Source organism: Elephas maximus, chromosome 25, assembly GCF_024166365.1.
Source record: "Elephas maximus indicus isolate mEleMax1 chromosome 25, mEleMax1 primary haplotype, whole genome shotgun sequence".
Lineage (NCBI taxonomy): Eukaryota > Metazoa > Chordata > Mammalia > Proboscidea > Elephantidae > Elephas > Elephas maximus.
The window spans coordinates 22015160-22041954 of NC_064843.1; the positions used below are offsets into that span (position 1 = coordinate 22015160).

The window sequence follows — 26795 nt, forward strand, 5'->3', positions numbered from 1 at the left end:
CCTGCTGTCCTTGAAGCACTTTCGGGATGGACGCAAAGCTGGTTTCTAAAATCCCAAGAAAGGGGACTGGGCTTCCTCCCCACCCCAGCCCGTTCTTCCTTAACATTTTGTGTTTGCACAGACACCTGTCCATCTGCCGTTTATGCCACAGGGCTGCCTGATTCCTAACCTTTCACTCACCTGATTCAGGGGCCTTGGGGGCCTCCTCACAGAGCCTCATGTTGAAGGCTCAGGATCTAAAAGGGAAAGGGCTTTCCTTAGGAACCTGTGACTTCACAAACTCCCCGTCATTGCAGTTTTTTTTTTTAAACCTTCTAAACGTTGGGTTGTTGGTGTCCTTTGACTGAGCTTCTTCCTAGTTCTGATATTTAGGAAGGTGGCTTTGAAACTAGCAGGGCTGCTCAAACAACAGCCAGAGCTATTGAACAAACTGCTACCATTTTAGCTTCAATACAGGAATGAGGCAGTGTTGCCAGACGCCATTTTAAGAATCCTGCATAAATAGCTTAGCTACCGATGGCTCTGCCTGTTTTAGGTGAGTGCTTATATAAAGCTGCTCTGCTAACCATTCCCTCCCCCCCCATTTTTTTTTTAAATTAATTGCAGATTTATGGAAGCATGGTTTTGAAAATTTTTAAAGAAAAATGTTGATGTTCACTGTTTTGTGATTTAGAAGAGGAAGATGTTGTGTCTTGGGGATTAAATATTTCTTATAGCCTGGACCAGTTTGGTATTTTGAATGAAAGTAAAAACCAGAAGGAAAAGTCCTCTGGAATGATGCATGATTCTTGAATTGCTGTGCGATGATCTTCACCTGTAGAACCAGAGTCTTGTGCATGCTGGCTGTGTATTCTAGATGGGTTAGATATTCTTGGTTAAAAATCAAGATTGTAGGGGCACCTGGGGAAAAGAAATATCTGGGCATTGTGTATTTAGGCATTTTTCTGTCGAAACTAGATGCTTTTACTCCCCCCCCCTTTTTTTTCCTCTCTCCCTTGGAAGTGTTGGGACGGAATTCCTGGGAATGACGGACCAGGCTTGAGTCCTCAGAATTAATAATCAGAAGGCTTAAAACATCTTGGAGGTGCAGCAGTTCATCTGCAACTTTTAATTGCTCTTTTTCAGCGCATGCAGATTGAGAAGTAAGCCTAGGTTTCCCTGCTCAGGCATGCGGGGAGAAATCTTTTATTCTTTCTGAGACTAGATGGGCTTCAGTGTGTTTGCGGAGGCTGATGCTTCTTCTTTGAATTGCTTGCAATGTATCCAGTTTGTACCATCCATAGGCAAGTTACTTAGGGTAAATGTAAGTGCAGGAGGTGATGTGGTGGTGGCGGGGGGTGGGGGGAGACATACAATGTGTACAACTAGTTGATGCTGCATTTTCCTGTGGGGTGAGAGGCTGTTGTTTGGTATTCAGCTAACTTCACCCATTTCTTCAGCGGGCCCCCAGTCTCCCCAGTAGATATAATTAAAAAAAAAAAAGTAATGTCAGTTTGAAACAAGGACTTGTTGTTCTATTGCTTTTCATTTTAAATAATCATCTGGATTGCTGGAGGCTAGCAGATAATGGAAGGAAGGATGCTGTATGTTTTCTAGGACTTGAATGTGTTAATGACAGGAGTTGCAAGCCAGATGCTGCTGCCATTGCTTTTAACAATTACTGTTATTTGACTGTTGTTACCCCCAGATGACTGAACAGTTCTTAAACTAAATTGACCAAGATCTGTGTGGCATTCAGACAGGTACAAGGCTTTTCTTCCTACCACTCTTGATGTAATATTCATAGGGTTTTTTTTTTTTCCTAATAACATACTAGTACTTAACACTAAACCAAAAAAAAAAAAAAAAACAAAAACCGAGATCAGTGGTGTAGAAAAAGGAAGTATCTTTAGATGTGGCTATTCAAAATGACTAATTTTTCGTTCTGGTCTTTGCTTTTGTAAATGAAGTTTTTCCCTCCCCTTCTAATGCATAAAACCAAAAACCAAACCCCTTGCCTTCGAGTCAGTGGACAATGCGGACTCATAGCGACACGATAGGACAGAGTAGAGCTGCCCCACAGGGTTTCCAAGGTTGCATAGATGGTGCACTTTCCTTTAGCCAAATACAAGTTATTGTGCTATTGTGTGTGTGTGTGCGTGCGCGCGCGCTCTTTCCCTTTGAAAGGATGGCTTGCTGATCTGTGATAAAGGTGGTTTTCTTAAATGGTGCTTGAAATCCTCAGCTAAAGCTGGTGGTGCTATTGCTAAAGTTAGGTGATGATGGTACTCACTTGTAATACTTGGAAAGATAAAACAGCTGAACTTTTTTTTTCCCTCTTTCTGCTGCTCCAGAATAGGTAATCTTAAACTCTGCAGCAAATAGCCACCCCATAACTAGTTTGCATTTTCTTAGCCTCTCAGCAGCTTCCTCCCTGAAGCATTCAGCCCCTCTAGGCCATTAGCCAAATAATTGTTCTCTTGAATACAGCCCCCTCCATGGTTAATACACCTTTGAATGTTTTCATCGCTGCCTAAATCCTTCAAGTGGGTCTTTGGTTCTGTTGTGCATAATTGTTTCTCTCACCAGCATTTGGGCTGGATCACAGATTAGTGTTTTCTCCATCACTCAGAATATGGGATTGGTTTCAAGAAGGTTAGTATTTCACATCATGCTAGAGGGGGAAACCATTCTAGTTGCTGGAAAGATCAAGGTAGCTGTTTGTTCTTTTGAAATTAACCATCTACCCTTCTCTGAGGGCTGCATGGGACCTTTTGTTAAAATTTATTTCCAGTCACTCCAAGCAGGAAACCATCAGCAGCATCCAGTTGGACAACCTGTGTATGTTCCAGGAAGGACGTTTTTCTTAATAGAGAATGGTTGCCTCTTAACTTGGAGGAGAAGGTATTCATGCTAAAATCACTTACCAAGTCGCCGTTGTCTTACTGCATGTGAGCGATGTGTTTAAATTTAGCAGGCTGCTTATTTCTGATGAAGACCATTTCTGACAACATTGTCAGTTGTTTCTTTGGGGATTTGTATCTCTGGCTTTCTTTACAGATGCAATGTAAATGAAATTGTTAACAGGGATCAATAACAGAGAACTAAAGGTGTTAATGTTCAGATTTAAACCAAAACTACCTTCTTTTCTCTGCTGGTACTAGTTAGGTCAGAGGGCCTCCAAGCTGCTGTAATTTAATTCTGAGCTATAGTCCTTTTCTTTCTATATAGCTGCCATCCTGAATCCTCTTCCTCCCGTGAACAGCCAACACGAACTCTCTTAAACGCCTCTCCGTTGTACCCTGGAGTTCCAGGCCTGAGGGTTGCCATTTTGGACTCCTCTTTTGCCTTGTCATAGTCCCAGACCACGGAACACAGACAGGACATTCTAATCCTTCGTCTGCTCCCCCGCCTCCTTCCTGTCCTGGCTTTGCGTCTTCCAAATGGAAAATTCCAGGCATATCGAGTGATGATGCACCCATTTCTTGTGGAACCACAGTCCGATGGAATTGCATCTAGAGTAATTGCTCAGATTCTTATCACTTCAGTGTGAGTCTGAGTGTTTGGAAAGTTCTAGCACCTCAGACAATTGGCACCTTCATTTCTTCCTTTGGTTTGGCTTGTGTGTGGGGGGAAAGAGCTGAAATGGCCTGCTCTCTGCTTAACTGGAGTTCCAGCAGAGGGAGGGAGAGAAAGAAGATTCTGGATGCATGACCTTCCCAGCGAAGGGGCCTGCTTTCTCTGCTTCTCTCCCCAGCCCCCAACTCTCCGCCAGTTTCTTTTAAATGATCCTTCCGGAATCCACTTCTGTGGTGGGGGGCAATTAGTCCCAGCTAAAAGAGTGCTCTAAGCAAGGCTGCTACAGAGAGACCTGGGCAAGGGGTGTGTCGGGGGGATGGAGACCCTGGTCCTAGGCCCCGGGTTAAATGCTGGTTGTTTGAATGTTTTTAAGACTAGGCCTTTTGCTTTCAGTCTGGGCATATTTTTCTATTTAGTCATTTAGCCTACATATATTTTTTCATATTCCTGCCTCATTGGTAGGTTGTAAGATTTAGGGGGGAGGCCTGGAAGACACTCTTTGTCTTTCGGAATTCAGCCATCAGAAATCTGGGTGCATCCTACAAAACACCTCCAAGCTGCCTGTCTTTGAACCGGTGTTAACAATTAGAAACTTGTTTACTCAAAGGCTGGGTTCTCATTGGCCCATGGCAGGAGATTGTAATTGTGTATCTAAAAAATGCTTTTTTTTTTTTTTTTGCACGACAACTGGAATAGTAATTTGACTTGAAAAAGAGAACAACCTGGTGTTTATAAAAATCTCTGTTAGGAGTCTTAACACTTGGTGGAAGTCAAGTTTGTTAACACTTGGTGGAAGTCAAGTTTGGGTTTCTTTGCCCCACCCCTGCATAAAGATGGGGGATTGTCTGCAAGGTGGGTTTGCTGTTAGAACTTCTAAATAGCTGCCCCATGGGGCAAGTCCTTCGCCCCCCTAAACATGAACATCATTTGCTCTGTTTCAGCTTGGCTGAAGAGGAAATAAAAACAGAACAGGAGGCGGGAGAGGGCATGGATATCTCTACTCGCTCCAAAGGTGAGTAAAAGCTGTGTATTGTCTATTTCAGAGCAGAGAAGGAAGTCGGAGTTTCTTTTTGTTGTAGCAGAGCTGTGAAGTGTAGGCCTAGGAGCCGGCATTGCCACGCGTGTCCGATTTTGACAGAAGGAACCTCTGATGGATGGACCTCATTTATGGAGATATCACCTCCTTTTTGAGTTTCTCTTCCTTGCCTATTTTTGTAGGTGCACCGGCCTGTCGGTCATTCTCCCAACAGTAGATTTTATGTGCCTGTCGTGACTCAGGGTGCTGGCTGCCTCTTCACGGTGTGACGTTGACGAATGAGACTTTTAATAAAACATGTTCTAGAAGCGACTGGAGTCTCCAGCTGCTGCTGGTTTCCTGATTTTAATAACAGGCCTCTTTGGAATCGCAGAAGTGTGGGGAAGGTGGCCTACTTCGTTAGAAAATGGGGATCTTGGATTAGAGGTAAAAAGGGAATGTAGGACTTTCTGGAATGCTGAGGCCAAAGCTTGCGTTTAGGAGACACTTGAGCAAATGAGGGCAAATGGAGCTTATGTTTTATTCAGAATCCTGGGTTAGACTCCCAGAATTTTCGAATTGCAGGATTGCTACTTTTCATCTGGTCTGTGTGAGAGAGATTTTTAGGTTTCCCAAAAGGAAGCAGTTGTTCCTCCTTTTCTTTCAGGTTGCTTTTAAAACTGAGTGACTGGGACCATTGTTCATATCTTTGGTGGATGAAAATGCTCATCGCCAGGCTTAGTGGTTGTACCAAGGTGTTTTTATTCCTTAAACAAGTTATTGAGTGCCTGCTCTGAGCCTACAGCCCTGTGCTGTGGGTTATGGGGGTTCGGGGGGCGGGGAAGCAGCAAGGGAGGACCAGAGAGAGAGGTTTATTACCCACTCTACCCAGGAGGAGATTCCAGCCTAGCTAGCAGGTGTCACAAACAGTGACTCCCTAGGCGTCGGAAACAGAGATGCTTTTTGAGGATTTTTATAAAACAGCATGTCATTGGGGCAGAGGTGAGGGTCAGATAATCCAGACTGTACCCACGGATGGGGAAGCTGGCAGCTGCTGTGGTTGAGCTGGCAGATGGGGGATGGTCAGGGTTCAGGGGGAGACATGCCGAAGCAGAGGTGGGGAGAGTTCTGGAGGTGAGACTGGCTGGGTGCTTGGGCTGTGCTTGGCGAGCAGGGAGAGGAGTTGGGAGGGTGGGCTGAGTCAGAGCCACTACCCTGCTGTCAGCCACCAGGTGGTCAAGGTTCGAATGCCTCAGTTGTGAAGAGAGCTGTGCCGGAAGTTTTAAGCAAGGAGATATCCTGCCTGAAGAGGTGTTTGGAGTCACTGATAACGAGAGAGACCCTGCCTGTTGTGATCAGAACTGGATGTGGTCTGGCAGGAAATGTGGCAAGGTGGAGAGTGGGGGTTTGGAGAAGCACTCCTTGTCCTTGCTCTGCTGCACACTTTCCCTTGGGCGCTTGGACAAGTGACCCTTTCTGTTGCTGTCTCTCTGTTTTTCTGTTTGTAAAATGGGCTGCTTGATTAGATCATCCCTCCACCTTGGCTTCTCTTGTAACAATAACACTCGTTGAAAGTGTTTTCGAGGCTTGTGCTTGAATGACGAGGCAGTGGTGGCCGAGCGCCTTCCATGTGGGAGACTCAGGTTTGATTCCAGGCCAGTGCATCTCGTGCACAGCCACCACCCGTCTATCGGTGGGGACTTGTGTGTTGCCATGATGTTGAACAGGTTTCAGCGGAGCTTCCAGCCTAAGATGGACTAGGAAGAGAGGCCTGGTGATCTACTTCCAAAGATCAGTCCATGAAAACCCTATGGATCACAACAGCCTGATTGGCGACCCGTCCTAGGGATGGCAGAGGACCACACAGCATTTTGTTCTTTTGTGCAGGGGGTCAGCACGAGTTGGGGGCCGACTCAGTGGAAGCCTACAACAAGAACAATCCTGTGATGAGCGGGAGGTAGCCTTCCTGCTTCACAGATGAGGAAACTACTGAGGCTCCAAGTGGTAGCATCTCAGGGTTAGTAGGAGGCTCTTCCTCCAAGGAGGTGCCTCCTTCCTGAGTGCCCCGGTGCCTGTCATGCCCCTGAGGCCGAATGGTGAGTCTTTTCCAAAAGGGTCAAGGTCACCCAAGGTAGAAGACTTGCCTTGCTTCGCCCGCATCTATGCGTAAGACCCCTTGTCTCATCTTCCTTCATACCCACTCGGTGCTCTCAGCTCTTCACAGGTGGCTTTTACCTCTACCTGTGCCGCTGGGAATGTGCATACCCTGGGGAGCCATCTGCCCGCTCTGGTCCTCTCCCCACAGCAACCAGGGCAATCTTTAAAAACATCAGTCAGATCCTGCCTGTCTTGCTAATGCCCTCTACTGACCTTCCAGTGCCCTTGGGTTCAAATCTGAACTCACCATGACCTGTTTCTGGGGCTGAGGTTCATCTGTGTCGGGAGGTTTTGTTCCACCCCTATAATTTCCGTCTGTGACTCCACCCTCTCTGTTGCCTCCTTGGAGCCCCTGCCTGTCCTGTGCCCTTTGCTGGATCCTAGCTGCTTATTTCTCCTCTCTCAGATCTCATCTCTGACATTCCTTCCTTGGAGAGGCCTTTGGTGGCCTCCCCCATCCAAAGGAGCCATTCTGTCATTTTGTTGCCTTCCCTAAAACATGTTTTCTATTTTAGAATAGCTTTTTAGATACACAGAAAAGTTGTGAAGAAAGTACAGAGAGTTCCCGTATACCCCCCAGAGTGCCCCTGTTATGAACATCTTGCGTTAGTAGGATACATTTGTCACTTAATGAACCAGTGTGAATATGTTACCATTAACCAAAATCCATACTTTGTTCAGATTTCCTTGGTTTTTACCTACTGTTCTTTTTCTGTTCCAATCTTCTGTATCCAGCCAGGACACACATTACATTTATTTATGTCTCCTTAGGCTGCTCTGGGCTGTGACAGTTTCCTCTGTCTTCCTTGTTTTTCATGACCTTGATGATTTTGAAGAGTATTGGTCAGATATTTTGTAGAATATCCCTCAGTTGGAATTTGTCTGTCTTTCTCATGATGAGACTGGGGTTGTGGGTTTTTGGGGAGGAAGGCCTCAGAGGTAAAGTGCCTTTTCATCACATCATGTCAAGGGTACATACTGTCAACGTGACTTACCACTGTTGATGTTGACCTTGGTCACTTGGCTGAGGCAGTTTGTCAGGTTTGTCCACTGCGAAATTATTCTTTTTTTTACCCCATTTCCATGCTATACTTTTTGGAAGGAAGTCACATATGCAGCCGATACTTAAGGAATTGAGAGTTAGACTCCATTTCCTTGAGGGAGGAATAACTACATAAATTACTTGGAATTTTTCTGCAAGGGAGATTTGTCTATTTTCTCCCGTTTATTTACTTATTCATTGAGTTATATCAGTATGGACTCGTGGATCGTTATTTTTATATTTTGGGTTATAATCCAATACTACTGTATTTTGCTGCTTAAATTGTTCTAGGTTTGGCCATAGGGAGCGCTTTCGGTTGGCTCCTCTGTCCCTTTAACATGCCCCCATCAAATTGTGGGGTTTTAGTGACTGATTTTTTTGAGCACTTTCTTACCATGTAACACTGCAAGATGCTGCAGGTTTATTCTGTGTTTTTCCTGGTTCACTCCTAGAATCAGCCCTTTCTGCAAGGGGTTCTGGCTCCTTTTGTTGGAGAAAGATATTAGAAACCAAGAACTGGATGCTAAGTATGCTTGTTGCTACTGGGTGTGTGTTTCCAGGCCCCACTCAGTTGATAGATCAAGGAAATACGTGTATACACATATACCAACCTTGGAAACCCTGGTGGCATAGTGGTTAAGTGCTGTGGCTGCCAACCTTCTCCTTGGAAACCGTGTGAGGCAATTCTACTCTCTCCTATGGGGTCGCTGTGAACCGGAAATTGGCTCAGTGGCAACGGGTTTTTTTTTTTTTTGGTTAATACTAACCTTTATGCACGTTCACCCATTGCTGTCAAGTTGATTCTGACTCACGGCGACCCCATATGTGCTTCTATAAACCTTGGAAACCCTGTGGGCAGCTCTGCTTTGTCCTATATGGTCTCTGTGAATTGGAATGGACTCGATGGCAACGAGTTTGGTCTGGTTTCAGGAATCTTTATAGAAGCGCATCGACAGCCTTTCTTCCTCCGAGTCCCTGGATGGGTGTGAACTGCCAACCTTTCCATTAGTAGTTGAGTGGAAACCGTTGGCTCTATCCAGGGAGCCTTTGTGTAAATACACATATCAATAACTTCTGTGTGTATCCACCTGTATCTGCATTAAGCTAAATGTGAGTTTATACACTTGTCCCAACTCTAATCTATTACCACATGGATCATTTTAATTTTCTCCCTTTGCTTATTTGTAACCTCACTCCCAGTGAGAGACCCGGCTCCCCATCGTCTGTTTACTATTTCCTGATTCATTTTTAATCTCAGATGTAACATAAGAGAGCTACGTGTATAGAGTGTACTTGTCCACAGTGTCCAGATTGATGACCTCTAACCCACGTATACACTCATGCAGCCAGCAGCCAGATCGAGATAGTTAACATGCCAGCGCTCCAGAAGCTCCCTCGATCACTCCTTCGTTTCTTCATAGTTCTTGTCCATGACCTTGTATTATTTGTTGGTTGGCTGTCTCCCCTGCTAGAATGCAAGCACCTTCTCTCCCAGCACGTAGACCACTTTGTCTGCCTCTCCTCGACAGGATGGCATATAGAGGTTTAAAAAAATCCCAGTTTCTAGAGCCAGAATCCCTGGGCTCAACTCTGGCTTTCCTCTTGCCTAGCTGGGTGACCTCAGGCAAGTTACTCAACCTCTCTGTAGCTCAGTTCACCCCTTGCAAATGGAGATAAAAGAGGGTTATGGTGAAAACTAGATGAGCTTATTCATACAGGGTGCTCAGAGGTGCCTGGGACATGGTGAGTGCTTGAAACTGTTAACTGTGATTAAAATTGGGGTGAAGAGGGACAAGGAGCCCTTGTTGATAAGCCCATAAAGTGGAGGCCCTACTACTTTACACCCTCCAGGAGGGAGCCACTGAGGTAGATATGCAAACCATTCCCAGATAGACTCCCTGCTCAGCAGAGGCACAGCGAAGAAGATAGGGTCACCCAGCAGGCAAGCTTGGGACTGGAGAGAAATTTGCTTCTCTGAGTCTAGGGTTTTGGTGCTTTGTACTTCCCTGCCAGCGTCCTGTCCTATTGGCCTCTGTGATATTTGAACAGAGCTGTTCTGCAGCTGTTGGACTAATTTTCTTAGAGACTTTGGAGCCTCTAGTTTATGTAGGAGTGGTGGAGATTGCAGGGGTCCCCCAGCTTCTGAGAAGAACTTTCCTTCTCCCCAAGGACTGCCTTGGGTGGCTTTGTGTGGGTTGAGCTCCCATCTGTCCCAGTCGGGTAGCCATGTGAGCGTGGCTGCTTCTGTCCCCAGAGCCCCTTTCTAACAGAGGGGCCCACAGCTTGTTATGACAGAGCCTTTTGGGTCAGGTGAGGAAATGGCATGTGCAAAGACCCGGAGTTAGGATCTTGGATTGCTGAGGTTCCAAGAGCTGAAAACAGCAAGGTCAAAAAATGTGACACTTAAGAAGGATGATTGGGAGAAAGGCTTTTCTCTCTTTCAGCCCGAATGATCTCAAAGTCCATACATGGTGTGATGATCAGGACTCAGTGAATACATGCTTATCCTTCCAGCCTGCTTTTCTTGTGGTTTGGGAGGATCAATGCTTCAGTACTCAGGAAACACCTCCTCACTCAGGCTTCTTGGTAATGGGCAATATAGAAGCCAGCCTGGCTGATTTTGGACAGGAAGGATATGCTGGAAGGTTGCTCCTGACATTGATGGGAAGGCTGGAGAACCAGGGTACTCTGGAGGATGGGGCTTGTCCACATCTTCTCATGACAACAGGGCAGAGTCCCTAGGATGCTTGTCACATGTCATGTGTCTGCCCTTTGGCTAGGGAAGGGCTGCTGTCTGGACACCTGGACCCACCAACACTGCCCTCACTGGGAAAGACATAGTTCCTTAAAAGGAGACCAAGTGACCACTCAGGTATCTTGGGAAATGGGCAACATTATTCCTCACTTGGAGCTATGGTGGCGTAGCGATTAAGAGCTCATCTGCTAACCAAAGGCCGGCAGTTTGACTCCACCAGCCACTCCTTGGAAACTGTCTGGAACGGTTCTACTCTGTCATAGAGGGTTGCTGTGAGCTGTATTTGACCCCATGGCAACTTTTTTTTTTTTTTATTTTGAGCTATACGCATGGGTTGCCATGAGTCAGAATCAACTGAATGGCAACTGGTTGGTTGGTTGAGCTATACTGTACTTGGGAAACTTAGAAACTGACAATAATTGGCTCAGAATTCTTTAGTCCTGTACCTACATCTAGTCCATATGACCTTTCAGGTTTTGTAGCTGACACGTACTTACTTATTAACTGAGTAATTCCCAAGTCAGTCATTGCCATTCCACCAGCTTTGGCATTTACCGGAGCGTTTTAGTTCTCAGGAGACAAAGCTTTCAAGCTTTCAAGATGTCAGGTTGACATTTGTGTCCGAGGGTAATGGCTCAAAGATGCTCAAGCATAAATTGGAAGTGCCATCGAGATGCCAGGTATATCTGTGTAGCTAATACTGGTGCGAGGTATTGTAGGCAGACTATTTCATCTGACGCTCATATAGGTATCTGGTTATTCCCATTTTATAGAGGAGGAAACTGAGGCTCAGAGAGATTCATGACGTGGTGTAAAGTGGAGAACTGGGGTCAAGGTTTATCTTTGATTTTAAACATTTGCTCCTAAGCATGAATTGTATCCCATGGCCTCCAACCCAAATGTGTGTAGGGCCTAACAGGTAAGAGGAGTGAGTATAGCTGGCATCTCGAGGTGCTGGGGGCTTTGCTGAATGGGAGAGCGCTGCAGCAAGGGTAGGCGTGCCTCCGTCTGATCCCTGTCCTGCTGGAAGGTGGCTCACCCCATGTTTGCCATGTCAAATTTTTTTTTTCTGTAAAACTGCCTAATTTGGAATTGTGGCCTGTGCAGTTCCATTCATGCACCCAACAAAGCTCACGGCCAGGTCAGTGTGGTGGAGGGCTGTCAGTTTGCATTCTTTGCAATAGATTGGTCACAGCACAGCTCCTTGCAGGGTTTTGGCTGTACCACGCCTGCATCAGAACAAGCGCCTCCAAGGCCAGGGGCTTGAAGTCTTGAAAAATGATGGGTTCCCCGAGTTCACCTTTCCATACAAAGATGCCCCTGTCTGGGCTGCTTGTCTCTTGCTCTGCCGTGGGTGCAGTTTGCAGTAACGATCCTGGTGTGCAAGTACTAGGCTGCCAAAGCCGAAACCATTTTTAAAAATGTTTATGTAATGTCACCCACGCAGGGGAACCAGCCGCTTGGAGACACTTGGAAACCCTGCACAGATGCAGCGGAAGCCCAAGATATTAAAACCTTGAACAGTATCATTCTCGCTGAGATTTGCCCAGCTATGGATATGTTTTGAGAGACAGGATGCTGGAGAGTATACAATTACAGCAATTTGCTAACTAGCCCCAGACCTTAATTAGTACAGGATCCTCATTCTCACTGTTGTATGTAAATTAGAACTGTTTCACAAAGGGATTGTTTATGAGGACGGCTGTGAGATAGAAACCTTCTGTCATTTTTCAAGGGAACTCTTTAAGAATATATAACCATACACACTCTGCAATCAGTGTGATGCAGAAGTGCTGAGAATTTTTCTTTTGGAAAAATGAGCGTCAGTATTTTTAACTCTAATTTGCCATCCACGTACTAGGCAATGGGAAGAATTTGCCAGTTAGGTAACGAAGAGCCTTGTTCCCCTCCTAACAAGATCTAAAATGTTTTGGAATGCTGAAGGTGTTCGATAATGGATTTCCAAACCACAGAGCTCCCTTCTCTTGGCCAGTGTAGTATCTTCTGGGGAGCTGTTCATGGAATCCTATAGGCGACATCTGTACAGTTTAGCTTTGTGGTTTATGTGTTGAAAACCGTATGCTTTCTCCATTTTTGAAGCTTGTCCCATGTATGTCCCTTTATGTAGCTATTCTTAGTATTCTAGAAGACTGTGACCAAAGCTTTTCAACCTTTATTTTAAAATAACTGTGCACTTTTTCTCTCCTCTAAATGCCGGTAGAAAAAAACATAACCAGGTCTGTTGTACGCTGTGGAACCGATTCTGACTCATTGCAACCCTGTAGGGCAGAGTAGAACTGCCCCATTGGGTTTCCTAGGCTGTAATCTTTATGGGGGGAGATCACCAGGTCTTTTCTCCTGTGGAGTTGCCAGTGGTTTCCAACTGCTGACCTTTGAGTTAGCAGCTGAGTGGTTAACCATTGCACCAGCAGGGTCTGAGTCCTCTTGAGGATTTCGATTCCCCCGCCCCCCGCCCCGAAGGTTTCAGTAATACTTCCATTTTGTCTTGTTGGTGGTGGATCCTTCTTGTGGTGGGAATGTGTGATGTTACAGGGTCCCGTTTCCCAGCCTCCTAGAGATCCTGCCTTTCCTAGGCTTTTTTTTTTTTTTTAAAAGCTTTTGAGATATAATTCATGTGCCATACGATTCACTCAAAGTGTTTAATTCAGTGGTTTTTAATATGTACCCAGAGTTATGAAACTCACCACAGTCAATTTTAGAACATCTTCATCACCCCAAGAAGAAGCCCTGTGCGCGTTAGCTTTCACTCCACCTCAGCCCCTGGCAACCACCAATCTGCTTTCTGTCTGTGGATTTGCCTGTTCTGGACGTTTCATGTAAATGGAATCATACGTTACATGGCCTTTTGTGTCTTGCTTCTTTGACTTAGCACAATGTTTTCAAGGTTTATTCATGTTGTAGCATGTATCAAGCTTCATTCCTTTTTGTGTCTGGACAACTTTCTGTTGTATAGGTGTACTACATTTGTTTATCCTTTCATCAGTTGATGGGCGTTTGGGTTGTTTCCACATATCGGCTATTGGAGACCATGCTGCTATGAACATTCGTGTACTGGCTTTTGTGTGGATGATGTATGTTTTCATTTTTCTCGGGTATAGACTGAGGAGTAGAACTGCAGAGTCATGGGGTATCTATGTTTAACCTTTTGAGGAATGTCTGCCACCAGCTGCTGTCTAGTGGATCCTGACTCATAACGACGCCAGGCGTGTCAGGAGTAGAACTGTGCTCCACAAGATTTTCAGTGGCTGATTTTTCAGAAGTAGATCACTAGGCCTTTCTTACGAGGTACCTCTGAGTAAACACGACTCTCCAACCTTTCAATTAGCAGCCTAGCACATTAACCCTTTGTATCACCCAGCGATTCCTTTGAGGAATGTTTAGACTTTTAAACATGCTCAGGTCTCTCCCACATCTATTGTCTTGACATCCCATTTTTCCTACTAGAGACTTCTCTGCCTGTGGTCTCTTCTTCAAAGCCAGACTTCTTAGGAGAAGTGTCTATACTCAGGTCTTGGTTTCTTCACCTTCTACTTGGTCCTCTGCCAGTTCCGTCTTTGTGTCTACCATTGTCCCTTCACATTAACCGTTCTTCTTGGGTTCCTGAAGACTTCCATGTTGGTTTCTTCCATGAGGTTTTCAGTCCTCATCTCACTTGATCGCTCAGCAGTATTGGACTTTGTTGACCATTCTTCAGCTGGACACTGTCTCTTCCTTTGGCATTTTTGTCACCACACTCTTGGTTTTCCTTCTACTTGCCTGTCACTTCCTTCTCCTTTTCTCTCCAACCATTAAGTATTGGAGTCACTGAAAGCTTGGTCAAAGGCCCTATGTTTCCTTCGTCCAGCATTTTCTTTCCCTGGGTGATCTCACCCACATCTGTACCTTTATGACTCACAATTTTATATTTCCCACCCCCATTTCTTCTGAGTCACGATGCAGATAGTCAGCTGCTGCCTGACCTCACTACCTATTGACCATGGCCATCTCAAACTCAACATGTCCAAAGCCAACTTTACATTTCAACCCCCTCTTTCACCCAAGAAATAAAACACCTGCTTCTCTGTGACAGATGAGCCCAATATTCTGCCATTGTCTAAGAATCATTCTTGATTCTTCCATCCTTTGCCTCCCCAGATCATTTTTTTTTGAAACATAGATCAGTTTTATTTTCTGTAGTTCCCTGGTGCCATAGTGGCTAAGCACTTGGCTGCTAACCAAAAGGTCGGTAGTTCGTATCCACCAGCTGCTGCTTGGAAACTCTATGGGGCAGCTCTGCTCTGTCCTGTGGGGTCACTTTGAGTCAGAATCGACTTGACAGGTAATGGTTATAGTTGTATTAACTTTTTTTTTTTTTTTTAAATCTGTAGGTGGAAGTTTACAGAGCAAATTAGTTTCTCATTTAACGGTTAATACACAAATTGTTTTGTGACATTGGTTGCCAATCCCACGATGTGTCAACACTCTCCCTTTCTTCACCCTGGGTTTCCTGTTTCCATTTGTCCAGTTTTCCTGTCCCTTCCTACCTTCTCATCTTTGCCTTTGGGCTGGTGTGCACATTTAGTCTGGTGTACATGATTGAACTACAAAGCATGTTCCTCACATGTGCTATCGTTTGCTCCATGGACCTGTCTAATGTTTGGCTGGAGAGTGAACCTCAGGAGTGACCTCAGTACTGAGTTAAAAGGGTGTCTGGGGGTCGTACTGTCAGAGTTTCTGCAGTCTCTGACAGACCAGCACCAAATCATTAAAAAAAAAAAAAAATTATATCCTCAATATCTCCAAACTATCACCATTGAACTGCAGTAGTATTTTAGTTGGTCTCACCATCTCTCCCTATACCTGCACTCCCAATCTTTCTGAAAGACACGTCAGCTGAGGCCACTGTGTTACTTTAAAGTCCTAAGTGCTTTCTCACTGGTTTTAGAATGAAGACTAAAATCCTGTAATCATCGTGGGCGGTGGCCCCTGCCTGCCTCCACAGCTTCCATTCTTGCCATGTTCCCTCTCTCTCTGTTCTAGCTACGCTGACCTTCCAGATCCTGGTAGAACTGTCTGTGGCCACAGGGCCTTTGCTCATACCTGAAATGCGCTCTCCTTCCTCTCCTCATTCCCACCTCATCAGTTTTAAGGCTCCAAATGAGTGGGAGGCCCACCTTTTGTTTTTGCTCATCCTTTCCTCTCTGTGCCGGTCAGTGAGCAATAAATAAATACCTTTGAAAGAATGAATGACTTGACTTTGTAGAGCTGATGGATAGAACTTTTATCCTGGAGATTGAAGTAAAAGCCGGCTTTCGGCTAGAGAGGATGGCTTTGTTTCCAGCATAATCCAGTGCCTGGAAATAATTATCCAAGCTCAAATTTCTGCTGTCTGTGAAGCGATTGGTGGCCTGTCTTTCTTTTTCTCCAGGGGACATGGTACTCTTTGAAACAGTTCCCTTCCCTCCGACTTCTTTCCTTCCCAACATATTAATACCGCTTCCAGTGGGATCTTTCAGAAACACAGGCCTGATTGTCCCATTCCCCTGCTTTCAGTTTCCAGCGGCTCCTCAAGACTACAGTCTTCAGTGGAGCTCCAAGGCGTTGTTCCACTTGTCCTTTCCATTCCTGGGGTCAGCCCTGCTGGGTCCCTGCAGAGCCTGACCCTCTGTGCAGCCTGCCAGGCCACGTGCTGTTCCTGCAACATGCGCCCTCCCACTTGCTCCTGGCAGAGTCACACCTTTGCTGACCGGCCTCCCTGAGGACTCTCCTCTTCTCCCCTCTGCACCTTGGAGACCCAGGAGACCCAGCCTCTCATTTTTGCCTCACCTACACTGGAGCTTTTAGGTTCCAAGGTCAAGATCACCCTTGAAAAAAACCAGTTGTCTTTAAGTTGATTCCAATTCATGATAACCTGACAAGTGTCAGAGTAGACCTGTGCCCCATAGGGTTTTCAATGGCTGATTTTTTCCAGTAGTAGATTGCCAGGCCTTTCATCTGAGGCACCTCTGAGTACATTTAAACAGCCAACTTTTCTGTTAGTAACTGAGTGGATTAACCATTTGCACCAACCAGGAGTCCAGGTTCCAAAGTCAAAATCACCCTTGAAAGTCCCTGAAATTGCCCATGAAAGTACAGTGATCAGCCTTGATCAGGAATTCTTATGCATACTAAAAGTTCGAGAATTTCCAAGCTAGACTAGAATCAAAGGCAAGTTCATGTATGCATTTCTCGGTATCGAATTATTCTGCTTTTAAGACCAACTACCAGATCCCTAGAGGCAAGTTAGGGGGCGGTGGGTGGAGGATTCTGAAGTATTCTTGCTTGCTTACCTGGCTTACTCTCTTGTCTGTTAATACTAAGGTTCTACCGCAAACTTGGTAGCCACTAGCTAGCTGTGTGTGTATGATAAGATTTTCATTAATTAAAATAATAAAACAAAAGATTCAGTTCCTGAGTCGAGCTAGCCACATTTTAAGTGCTCAGTAGCCACACGTGGTGCTGTATTGGAAAGCACAGATGTAGAACACTGCTCTTATCATAGATAGTTTTATTGTGCAGTGTTGCTCTATAGCCTTAGTAGATTCACTGGGTAATGGTGAGTGCTGTGCTTGATGTGGTAGGTAAAAATGTCTGCCAAGAACTAGTACAGTATGGGGACCTGCTCAATAAATGACTCTTGTATTGGAACCTGACTTTTGCTTGATCAGACCCTCCTGGGCCTGCTCCTCTGCATAATTCTGCAGAGAATATGGCCATCTTTCTGGCTTCTCCAGTTGGCATTTCTTATCCAGGCCCACTGAACTGCCTCTGCTCCAGGCCTCTTGACATCTTGGTACTGGCTGGGGCAAAGTTCCATAGGATACCCCAGTGAAATGGGCTGCTCCTCTCTCCTGGCATCAACGTGCTAAAAAAACCATTGTCATTGAGTTGATCTGACTCATAGCGACCCTATAGGACAGAGTAAACTGCCCCTTAGGGTTTCCAAGGAGCGGCTGGTGAATTCGAACTACTGACCTTTTGGTTAGCAGCTAAACTCTTAACCACTAAGCCACCAGGGCTCCTTTAGCATGCCGCAGTAATAATTCATTTACCTGTGTGTTGCATCTAGTAGACTGATGTGGGGACCAGTCAGTCTCTCCTCCCTCTTTGACTAACACGGCTTGGTCATGAATACTAAGTGCTCAATACATATTTTTTGTGTGAAGGATATCTTCTAAGAACTATAAAATAATTAACGTTAAGAGAAAAAAAAATGGCTTATTTCCTTTCAAGTTCTAAAATCAGTGCGTATCTTGCAATAAATCAAAGTACACAAAGAAAAAGCCAAAAGTTCTCTCAGCAGTTCGATGTGTTTTCATTTACAGCCCCCCACTCTGCTTATAAAAATATATACAAACCTATACTATACATGTAATGGAATTGAACTTTCTAGAACTTGGCCATCGTAATAAAGCATCCCCCAGCTCTGATCCCTCTATTTATCTTATTGCCCTTCTCTGCTTTCCCTGCCCTATGACAGCCTTGAAGGGACGTTCATGGTTCCATCTAATTACCTAAAAGTTAAGAGTAATGATGACCTTGGCAAATGGAACATCTTGAGTTCTATCCCAAGGAAGCAGCCCGAAGGATTGTTGCCATGTATGGCCGGATCTTCTGATTTTTTTTTTAAAGAGAAGCTAGAAATATGGATTTTTTAAAGTGCTCTTCCCCCTAATTCTTAAATATTGGCAACTTCTTCAAAATTTAAAAGTAACACTCAGCTGTGAGTGGGCTGCATGAGACTGTGATCCTTTAGTTGGCCACCCCCAGCCCAGGCCATGGCTGTTGGGTCTCCCAGACTGAGCTTCCTGCCACCGATTGCTTCCCTTCTACGTCACTGGTTCATCTCATCTACGGGCACTAGGGCTCTCTTCCTTGGGACTTTGACCTGGTTATGCCCCCCACCTCCTTGAAGGCCCTCTACTACCCATCTCCAAGCTTCAGTTTGGGGATCAGGCTGTTGATTCTCGGGTTGGTACCAGCTGCAGTAATAGTTGGTGAGAACTGAGGGGCTGTATTGTGTGACAAATATATGTCTTAAAATCTAGATTCATCTCAGACTTGGCCGGATGCTGACATTATGAGAGGCCTGAGGGAACCAAGACAGAGAGAGGAAAGAGTGGATTTAATTTCTCGAATCTCATGCCCATTGAATGGAGTGGAGGGAATATCAACTTGAAAAATAATTTTTTACATTCTCCTTTTGAGGCTCAGCCCACATTGTAGCATGCGTAGATGTAACATACCTGTGGGAGGGGACCTTGCTTTACCTGGCTCTGGCAGAATTGCAGAAACTGGTGGAGTATCAAGGAGGTGTTAGAAAAGAGAGCCTCAGACTTAAAAGGGTCTGAAAAGAAAAGCCAAGAACCATGACTAAAAAAATTTGGCAGTATAGTAACATGTGGGAAGTCTCTTAGCAGGGAGTATATTTTCTAAGGTGAAGTCACTCTTTTCACGCCTAAGATAATTCTGAAAAAATAGCTCTCCACATGGAGAATGGGGGAACCTTTGGGATGGGTGGCTCGAGAAAACCTCTTGTGTTTCCCATCTTTGGTTTTGCAGTTATTACGTTCTGGATATAAATCCTTATTTAGGGAACACTGTTAGGGAAACAAGAGGCCCTGGTGGCTTAGTGGCTAAGTGCTTAGCTACTAACTGAAAGGTTTGCCATTCGAACCCACCAGCTGCTCTAAGGGAGAAAGATATGACAGCCTGCTTCTGTAAAGATTACAGCCTTGGGAACCCTATGGGCAGTTCTGCCCTGTCCTATAGGGTTGCTATGAGGTGGAATCAACTTGATGGCAATTGGGCTTGGTGTTTTTTTTTTTTAGGGAAATCAGGAACCCTGGTGGCTCCATGGTTAAGCACTCAGCTGCTAACCGAAATATCAGTGGTTTGAACCCACCAGCGGCTCTGTGGGAGAAAAGCCCTGGCAATCTGCTCCCGTAAAGATTACAGCCTTAGAAACCCTATGGGGCAGTTCTACTCTATCTTAGAGGGTCGCCATGAGTCGGAATCAACTGATGGCAATGGTTTTTTCTTTTTGAGGGAAATGGGCTCGCTGGGCAGGAAACTAGAATGGATTAGTACCTGCTGAAAAGGGAATTTTCTTCTGTGGTTTCTCTTCTTCAGACTGAAATGACCAGGCTTCCTTTTGTGTAATCTTCTTCCCTGTTGACATCATAGCCTTCCTGCCCTCTTGGTTTGCTAGGAGGAATTCTTAGAATGGGGAAGAAAAACTGGAGTTTCCTGTGAGTCAGGCACACCTTGGAGTCTTGTTAACTCTCTCCTGTTGCTCATGCCATCGTCAGGTGTTTGCTATGGGACGCTTCTGAGCCAGGCCGTGTGCCAGACGTTGGGGCACAGCAAAGGACAGACAAGCCCAGATGGAGCCACTTTCTGAGAGAGACATAAACAAGTAAACTAGCAAAGAAAGAAAATAATTTTTTTTGATGGTATATAAATGTATTTTATTTAACAGTTCGGGGAGAATAAACTACAGTATTTTAAAAGGTTGCCCAATAAAGTGATTTTTGATAATTTTCAGCTAGAGATGACCCATGAAGAAGAAAGTTTCTGGACAGTGTAATAAGGGGATGGGAGGCTGGAGTAGTCAGGGAAGGCCTCTGGGGAGGTGACATTTGAGGCAAGAGCTGAAGTTGCTAGCTATGGGATGTTAGGAGAAAGAATATTCTAGATGGAGGGGCCAGCAAGTAAAAATGAGGCTGGCTTGTTTGAGAAGCAGAAAGAACCATTGTGGTTGAGGTTGAGTGAATGGAAGAGAAAGGTAAGCAGAACCAGATAACTTGGGGCATTTGATAAAACGTTAGGTGTTTGTTCTAAGAACTGTGGTAACCCTTTGGAGGGGTTTAAGCAATGTCTTATATAGGTTTTAAGAAGGCTGCTGTAGATGGGATGAGGCATTGGTGGGGGTTCAGTGGGAGAATTCTTACCTATGCGAGAGCTCTGGCTTCGATTCCTGGCCATGCACTGCATGTACGGCCACAGCACTCATCTGCCAGCAATGAATTGCACGTTGTCATTGTGCTGGAAACCCTGGTGGCACAGTGGTTAAGAGCTGTGGCTGCTAACTAAAAGGTTGGCAGTTCAAATCCACAAGGCGCTCCTTGGAAACCCTATGGGGCAGTTCTCCTCTATCCTGTGGGGTCTCTAGGAGTTGGAATTGACGGCGGTGAGTTTGTTTTGTGATGCTGAATGAGCCCTGATGGCGCAGTGTTTAAATGCTTGGCTGCTAACCGAAAAGTCAGTGATTCGAACTCACCACCGGCTTTGTGGGAGAAAGATGTGGCAGTCTTCTTCTGGAAAGATCACAGCCTACAAAACCCTATGGGGCAGTTCTAATCTGTTCTGTAGGGCCATTATGAGTGAGACTCCACTCAACGGCAGTGGGTTTTGATGCTGAATAGGTTCAGTGGCGCTTCTAGACTAAGATGGCCTAGGAAGAAAGCTCTGGGGATTAGCTTCCGAAAATCAGCCAGCGAAAACCCTATGGATCGCAATGGTCTGACCCATAACCGATCATGGGGATGACCCCAAACCAGGCAGCATTTTCTTGAGTTGTATGTGAGGTTGCCGTGAGTTGGGGGCTGACTTGATGGCAGCTAGCAACAACTATAGTTGGGCAAGTGAGGAAGCAGGCCAAAACCCAAAACCAAAGCCGTTGCCATCAAGTCGATTCTGAGCGATAGCGACCCTATAGGACAAAGTAGAACTGCCCTATAGGGTTTCCAAGGCTGTAATCTATGAAGCCAACTGCCATATCTTTCTCCCACGGAGTGGCTGGTGAGTTCAAACTGCCAACCATTCAGTTAGCAGCGAGCATTTAACCAGTGTGCCACAAGGGCTCCTTGGAAACAGGCCAGCCAGTGAATAATCAACAGGGCTTGGACCAGGGTGGCAACTGGGAAGGTCAGAGTCGATATTTAATACCAGTGAGCGTCTGGCTTGAGGCAGGCTTTGAGTGAGACCTTGAAGGCTGGCCTAAAGTTGAACAGGCAGAAGTGGGGTGGGTGGGGCAGGGATACACCCTGTAGAGCACCTGGGGTGTGTCAGGTCCCTCAGAGGTGCTTTCATCAGACCTTGCAAGGTTTGGCACTCTTAATGCGTTTATAGATAATTAGAACTCAGTGAGGTGAAGTGATCTGCCCAAGGCCACCGAGCTGCTTGAGCCAGGAATTCTCTCTGGCCAGCTCTCTCCCAGGCTCAATGAGTCTCATTGGAGCAGGGAGGAAAGTGCATTGGAGGAGTCTTGGGGAAGAAGTTCAGTCAGGGAGGGTGGGGCTGGGATTGTGGGCTACCTGGAGAGCCCTGCCTTGATCTTCCAGGAAATCCTGATATCACCTGGGGAGAGTTTGAGCCTGGCTTGTTGAACTAGTGCACCTGAGAGAACGTTTTGTGTTTCACCTGGGGAACCCTTTTCACAAACAGTCTGGGAAGAGCTAGTCTGGTGCAAACCATGGTGAAGGTACAAAAGATTTGGGGGAAACTTGTTTGAGATTTCTGGGTTTATGCCTCTTTGCTCTGGCACCTTCTCCCACTGGGTAATAACAACAGTAATGGGTAATTGTTCTCTCACGTGCCAGGTGCCGTTCATTTTACATGCATCATCTCCTGTAACCCTAACAGCCCTTTTAGGAAGGTACTATATTATACCCATTTTACAGCTGAATTGACTGAGGCACATAGAGGTGACTTGCACATAGATACACAGTTGGCAGGTGGCAGTGTTTGAATTCAGATCTGGTGGTTTGACACCAGAGCCTACACTGAATAAGCTGTGTTGACATGACATTGGCCAGTGCTAAGCTTGTCCTTTGTGATGGAGAATTACTGGATTGCTCTCAATCCTAGAGTAGACAGTTGATCAGTGCAGTTAAGGACTTTGGAGTTGGACCCTGCCAAGGTAGAGTTCTGAGCACAGTAATATCCCTGTGTGGCTTTGAGCACATAAATGACTGCCTTTCTGAGCCTTACCTAAAAAATGGGGACAAAAGCACCATCTGGATCTCATGGGATTGTTGGGAAATACATAAAGTAACTTCTCAATAAACAGTAGCTTTGAATCACTTGAACCCAGTTTGAGAAGGAAATACGTATGTATTTCCCTGGCTGCCCTTTATCCCCCAGTGTGTATTCATGTGTATTTCTCCTGCCAAGCTTTCTATTTGCAGTTTCTTGGTTATTCTGTATTTACTAGCCACGTCAGGGTACCTGGGTGGCGAAAGCAGTCTGCACTTGGCTGCTGACCTAAAGTTTGACAGTTCAAACACAGCCAATGGCACTGTGGAAGAAAGGCTCGGGAATCTCCTTCCAAAATGATTAAAACCAAGAAAACCCTATGGGGAAGTTCAACGGTGTAGCACAGGGGGCCCCCATGAGTCAGCATCGACTCGATTAATGGCAACAGGTTTTTTTTTTTTTTTCTCTAGCTACAACATCTTGGGCCTGTTTCACTCTGGGCCTCAGTTTCCTCCTCAATAAAGTGGGGATACTGACAGTACCTACCTCCTTGTAGAAGTGTGGTGAGGAGTAATTAAATTGGTAAATGTATTTAGAACAGTGCTTCACAGTGATAAGTGCTCAACAGCAGGTAGCCATTTTTACGATTATTTGATTCTGGCCACCTTCCCATGAGGGCAGGGCCTTATCTAGCAGATTTGCCCTGGTAGGCCAGATGTCTAGTAGTTGCTCAGGTACTGTTTGTTGACACGTTGGACTCATTGTTTTCCTGCCTTTGAAAATCTGATGTCAGGGCTGCCAAGTGAAACACTGGGCATCGTTCTCCTTCTTACTGGGTGCAGATGCCGCCGTGGGTGGTGTATTTACACAAGGTTGGACTTGCCTGGCAACTCTCTGGAAGTTTCTTTACACCAGGATTTCTCAACCTAGGCACTATTGTTATCTGGGCTAGTTAATTCTTTGTTGTGGGGGGCTGCCTCTGCCGATTAGAGGCCGGAAGCACCTTCTCTCTCGTCAAGTTGTGACAAGCACAAGTGTCTCCAGACTTTGTGAAGTGTTCCCTGGGGGACCGCCGGTGAGAACCACTCCCTTACACTGCTCTGAACACCCTAACGCTTTAAAAGTGTGGTACCTGATGCAGGAAGCATATACCGACCTTTCACAGGGATGCAGATGTGGTCCCTGGCCAGTGCAGTACCTGGTATGTAGTGAAAACTTCCTAAGTATTAGTTATCAACCTATAGCCATTTAAAAACACCTTAAATAGGTACATGTGAGCATGATTAAAAGAATTCAAAGAGGAGTCAAATGTGTGTTGCAGGTACTGGTTTTCTGTGTGTTCTTCCAGGCCTTTGCAAACCCAGGGCCCCACTCTCCCAGCCCATATTTCTTTCACACAGGTTATGTTTCTGGCCCATTTTTCTTTTGTATTTCGTTCCATGCCAGTCCATAAAGACCTAGTTCCTTCTTTACTCCATTACATGACTCAACACGATTTATTGCATCTCAGTACCCTGCTGATGGACTCTGATGTTGCGTCCAGCCCTTGGCTTCTGCAGGCCAGATTGCAGCGGTGCCCCCTGCCCACCTTTCTGTGTGCACTCATGAACCTGTAGGCTACAGGACACATTCTTAGAATCCCCCTACTGGTAGCTGAATAATCGTGAGTGTTTTTTTGACCAGTGGGATTTAAGCAGTTTTCTGGGCCTGTCAGTTTCTCATACTGTGTGGGCTTCCATGTTGTTGTGATCCTGGAAGCTATGCCACCAGTATTTCAAATACCAGCAGGGTCACCCATGGTGGACAGGTTTTAGTTGTGCTTTCAGATGAAGACAGACTAGGAAGGTCGGTCTGGTGATTTACTTCTGAAGATTAGCCAATGGAAACCCTACGGATCACAATAGAGTACTATCTGAGACAGTACTGGAAGATGAGCCCTCTAGGTTGGACGACACTGCACAGCAATTCCGACAACGGGCTTTAGCGTACTCTAGATCGTGAAGACGGTGCAGGGCTGGCAGCGTCTTGTTCTGCCGTATGTGGCGTTGCCGTGAGTCAAAGCTGACTCAACAGCAGCTAACAACTGGGCCTGAAATCTTTGACCGTCTTCCAAAGGGACGTGATGAGGTGACCCGGAGGCCTGTCCCTTCTTCCATGTTGCCTTAGTAGAGAATTTCTTGTTGTCATTAAGATGACTTTTGGAGAGGCCAGACCCCCTCGCCCAGGGTGTGTGGGGAACGTTGCTTGGTTACCAGCGGTACCTCTTCCTTCATCTGCCCACTTCTGAAGCCTCTTTATTTTCCCTTTTTCTCTCAGCCCACTTCTGTGCTTCAGCCGCTGCAGGCACAGAATCGTCTTTTTTTTTCTGAATTGACCCTCTGGTGCTGTAATTCCCTGTTGTAGTTTGAAAGCCACCAGCCCCTGAGTTTCCAGAAGAACCTGAGCCTTGCTGTGGGGTGGGGCCAGCCACAGCATTGCCCTGCAGCCTGGATAAAAAATGCAGTTGTGTCGTGGGCGCCAGAACCAGCTCCTCCAGCAAAGGCTGTCCTGAGCCAGCTACTCTCTAAGGGCCACGGCAACCAGTTACTCCACATTCTCTTTGTGGAGAGTTTTAAAGGCCTCAAATATGTACATACGTTGGTAGTTGGTCCTGGGGGTTTGGCTGCTGAGGGGGTGGGTCAGAGCCAGTGGTGTCTTATAGGGAGTTGGTGCCTGCCTCCCCAGCTGGATAAAATTTCACTTAGCTTGGCATTCTTGAACCAGGAAATTCCTGTTGAGATGTTGTCCTTTTTCCAAAAGGCCTCATCCCAGCCGAGAAGGAGAAAGGGCGGCTGTGATGGCAATTGCCTGTGTGATTGTTGAAGGCTAAACATGGAATTCATTTGTAAATCAGCCTCTTCTCCCTGGATTGAAGCAATTTCTGTCCTGCCAGGAGAGTTCGGCAGTTTACCTTTTACATATGAATGTGCCCTTTAATCACCACTTCTGCGTTATTGAGAAAGCCTGTAGAGTGGGAACGGATTATACCTCGAGTATACAAGATGGTTTTCTCATTTCTAGGAGAGCCACATCAGAATGAAAGGTAATTCGAAATAATTATTGAAAAATTAAAAAAGCCTTCAAAATATAAACCACAATCCCCCACCTCATCTTCTCTCCCGATAGTCTCGCTTCCATCAGCAGAACCACTGCGATTTGTTTATTTTCATCCCGTGAGATAAATGGCTCTTTGGTGTAATGTGCTGAAGACTTTCATCTTAGCCGAGCTGCTGTCTGTCGAGGGTGATAAATTAGAGGCAAAAGCCCAGGGACATGCAGGCACGTCAGGGAGGTGACAGTGTCCTTGCCCCGATCTAATGTGTACAAGACCAGGGCTGGCCTGGTAAGTGGTGACTCCTAGCCTATCCTCTTTGCGTCTTCCTCCTCCCTGTGGGAGAGGCCGAGGAGGATCCGGAAGCAGGAATGCCTGCCATGTGGGAGCCTCTGTTGTCTTAAAAAAGAGAGGCTAGGGCCTCTGAACAGCTGAGCTTTCTCAATGGCAGGTAAGCGTCCCTTCGCAGGGTTCAGAGCCTCAGCCCTGGTCCCCTGTCCCTTGCTTTCTTTGCCTTCCTGGTACCCGAGATTCCCGGTGAAATGGCTTTTTTTTCTCCCAAGTTGAGGATGACCCTTTCGGTATACAGTCTCATTTCCACTCCCACCCTGCCTTCCTGGTTCTGAATGAGATGTTCCCACTCACATGTATCAGGCCTTTTAGAAGCACCCCTTGGCCTAGTGCAGCCTATCTGGAGGAGATGGCACGGCCTGTAGCTGTGGCAGGCCCAGCCCTGTCCCCACGACTCTGGGTCTAGATGTTTGCCCTATGAACACGTGATTGATAATTTGCTCCCGGGTTGTCTTCACTCCCATGTTCCTGTTCAGCTTAAGCCTTCTGTGTTCTAAGGAAAAATTCTCTCCCCTCCCCTCCTTCATCCTTTTCTTGGGATTTCTCATCTCTGCTCCCGTCCAGGAGGAAATTCCAGGCTTTTGTTTCATTATTATGTAATTGCTGGCTGGGGCCGGCCCTGAGATTCCTGGGGAGGGAGGACTGTTTGGGTACCTGCTCTGTGTCTTTGCAGAACCCTTGGAAATGATTAACCATTCTCTGCTTTGCTGCTTCTGGAAGAGCAGTGTGTGGTCATGTTTGAAGTAGGCCGTGGAGAGGGTTGGTGATTACCGGGAGTGCCGCCTGCCATTGCACTCAATGCCTGCGC

At 46.0% G+C, this 26795-nt stretch overlaps 1 protein-coding gene across 24 annotated transcripts in view; it reads left to right on the plus strand.

The window, feature by feature from the left end:
* The window catches only part of ZMYND8 (zinc finger MYND-type containing 8), a 130313-nt gene that overhangs the window by 5275 nt on the left and 98243 nt on the right, over positions 1-26795 (plus strand). For 11 of the 24 annotated variants that reach the window (XM_049868761.1, XM_049868762.1, XM_049868768.1 and 8 more), the window contains one exon: positions 4500-4570. In XM_049868761.1, coding sequence (XP_049724718.1) covers positions 4500-4570 — 71 coding nt within the window. Of the gene's footprint in view, positions 1-2766; positions 2884-4345; positions 4411-4499; positions 4571-25987; positions 26088-26795 lie in introns of those variants that run through there. The other 13 variants (XM_049868750.1, XM_049868753.1, XM_049868751.1 and 10 more) reach the window with 5 other exon arrangements.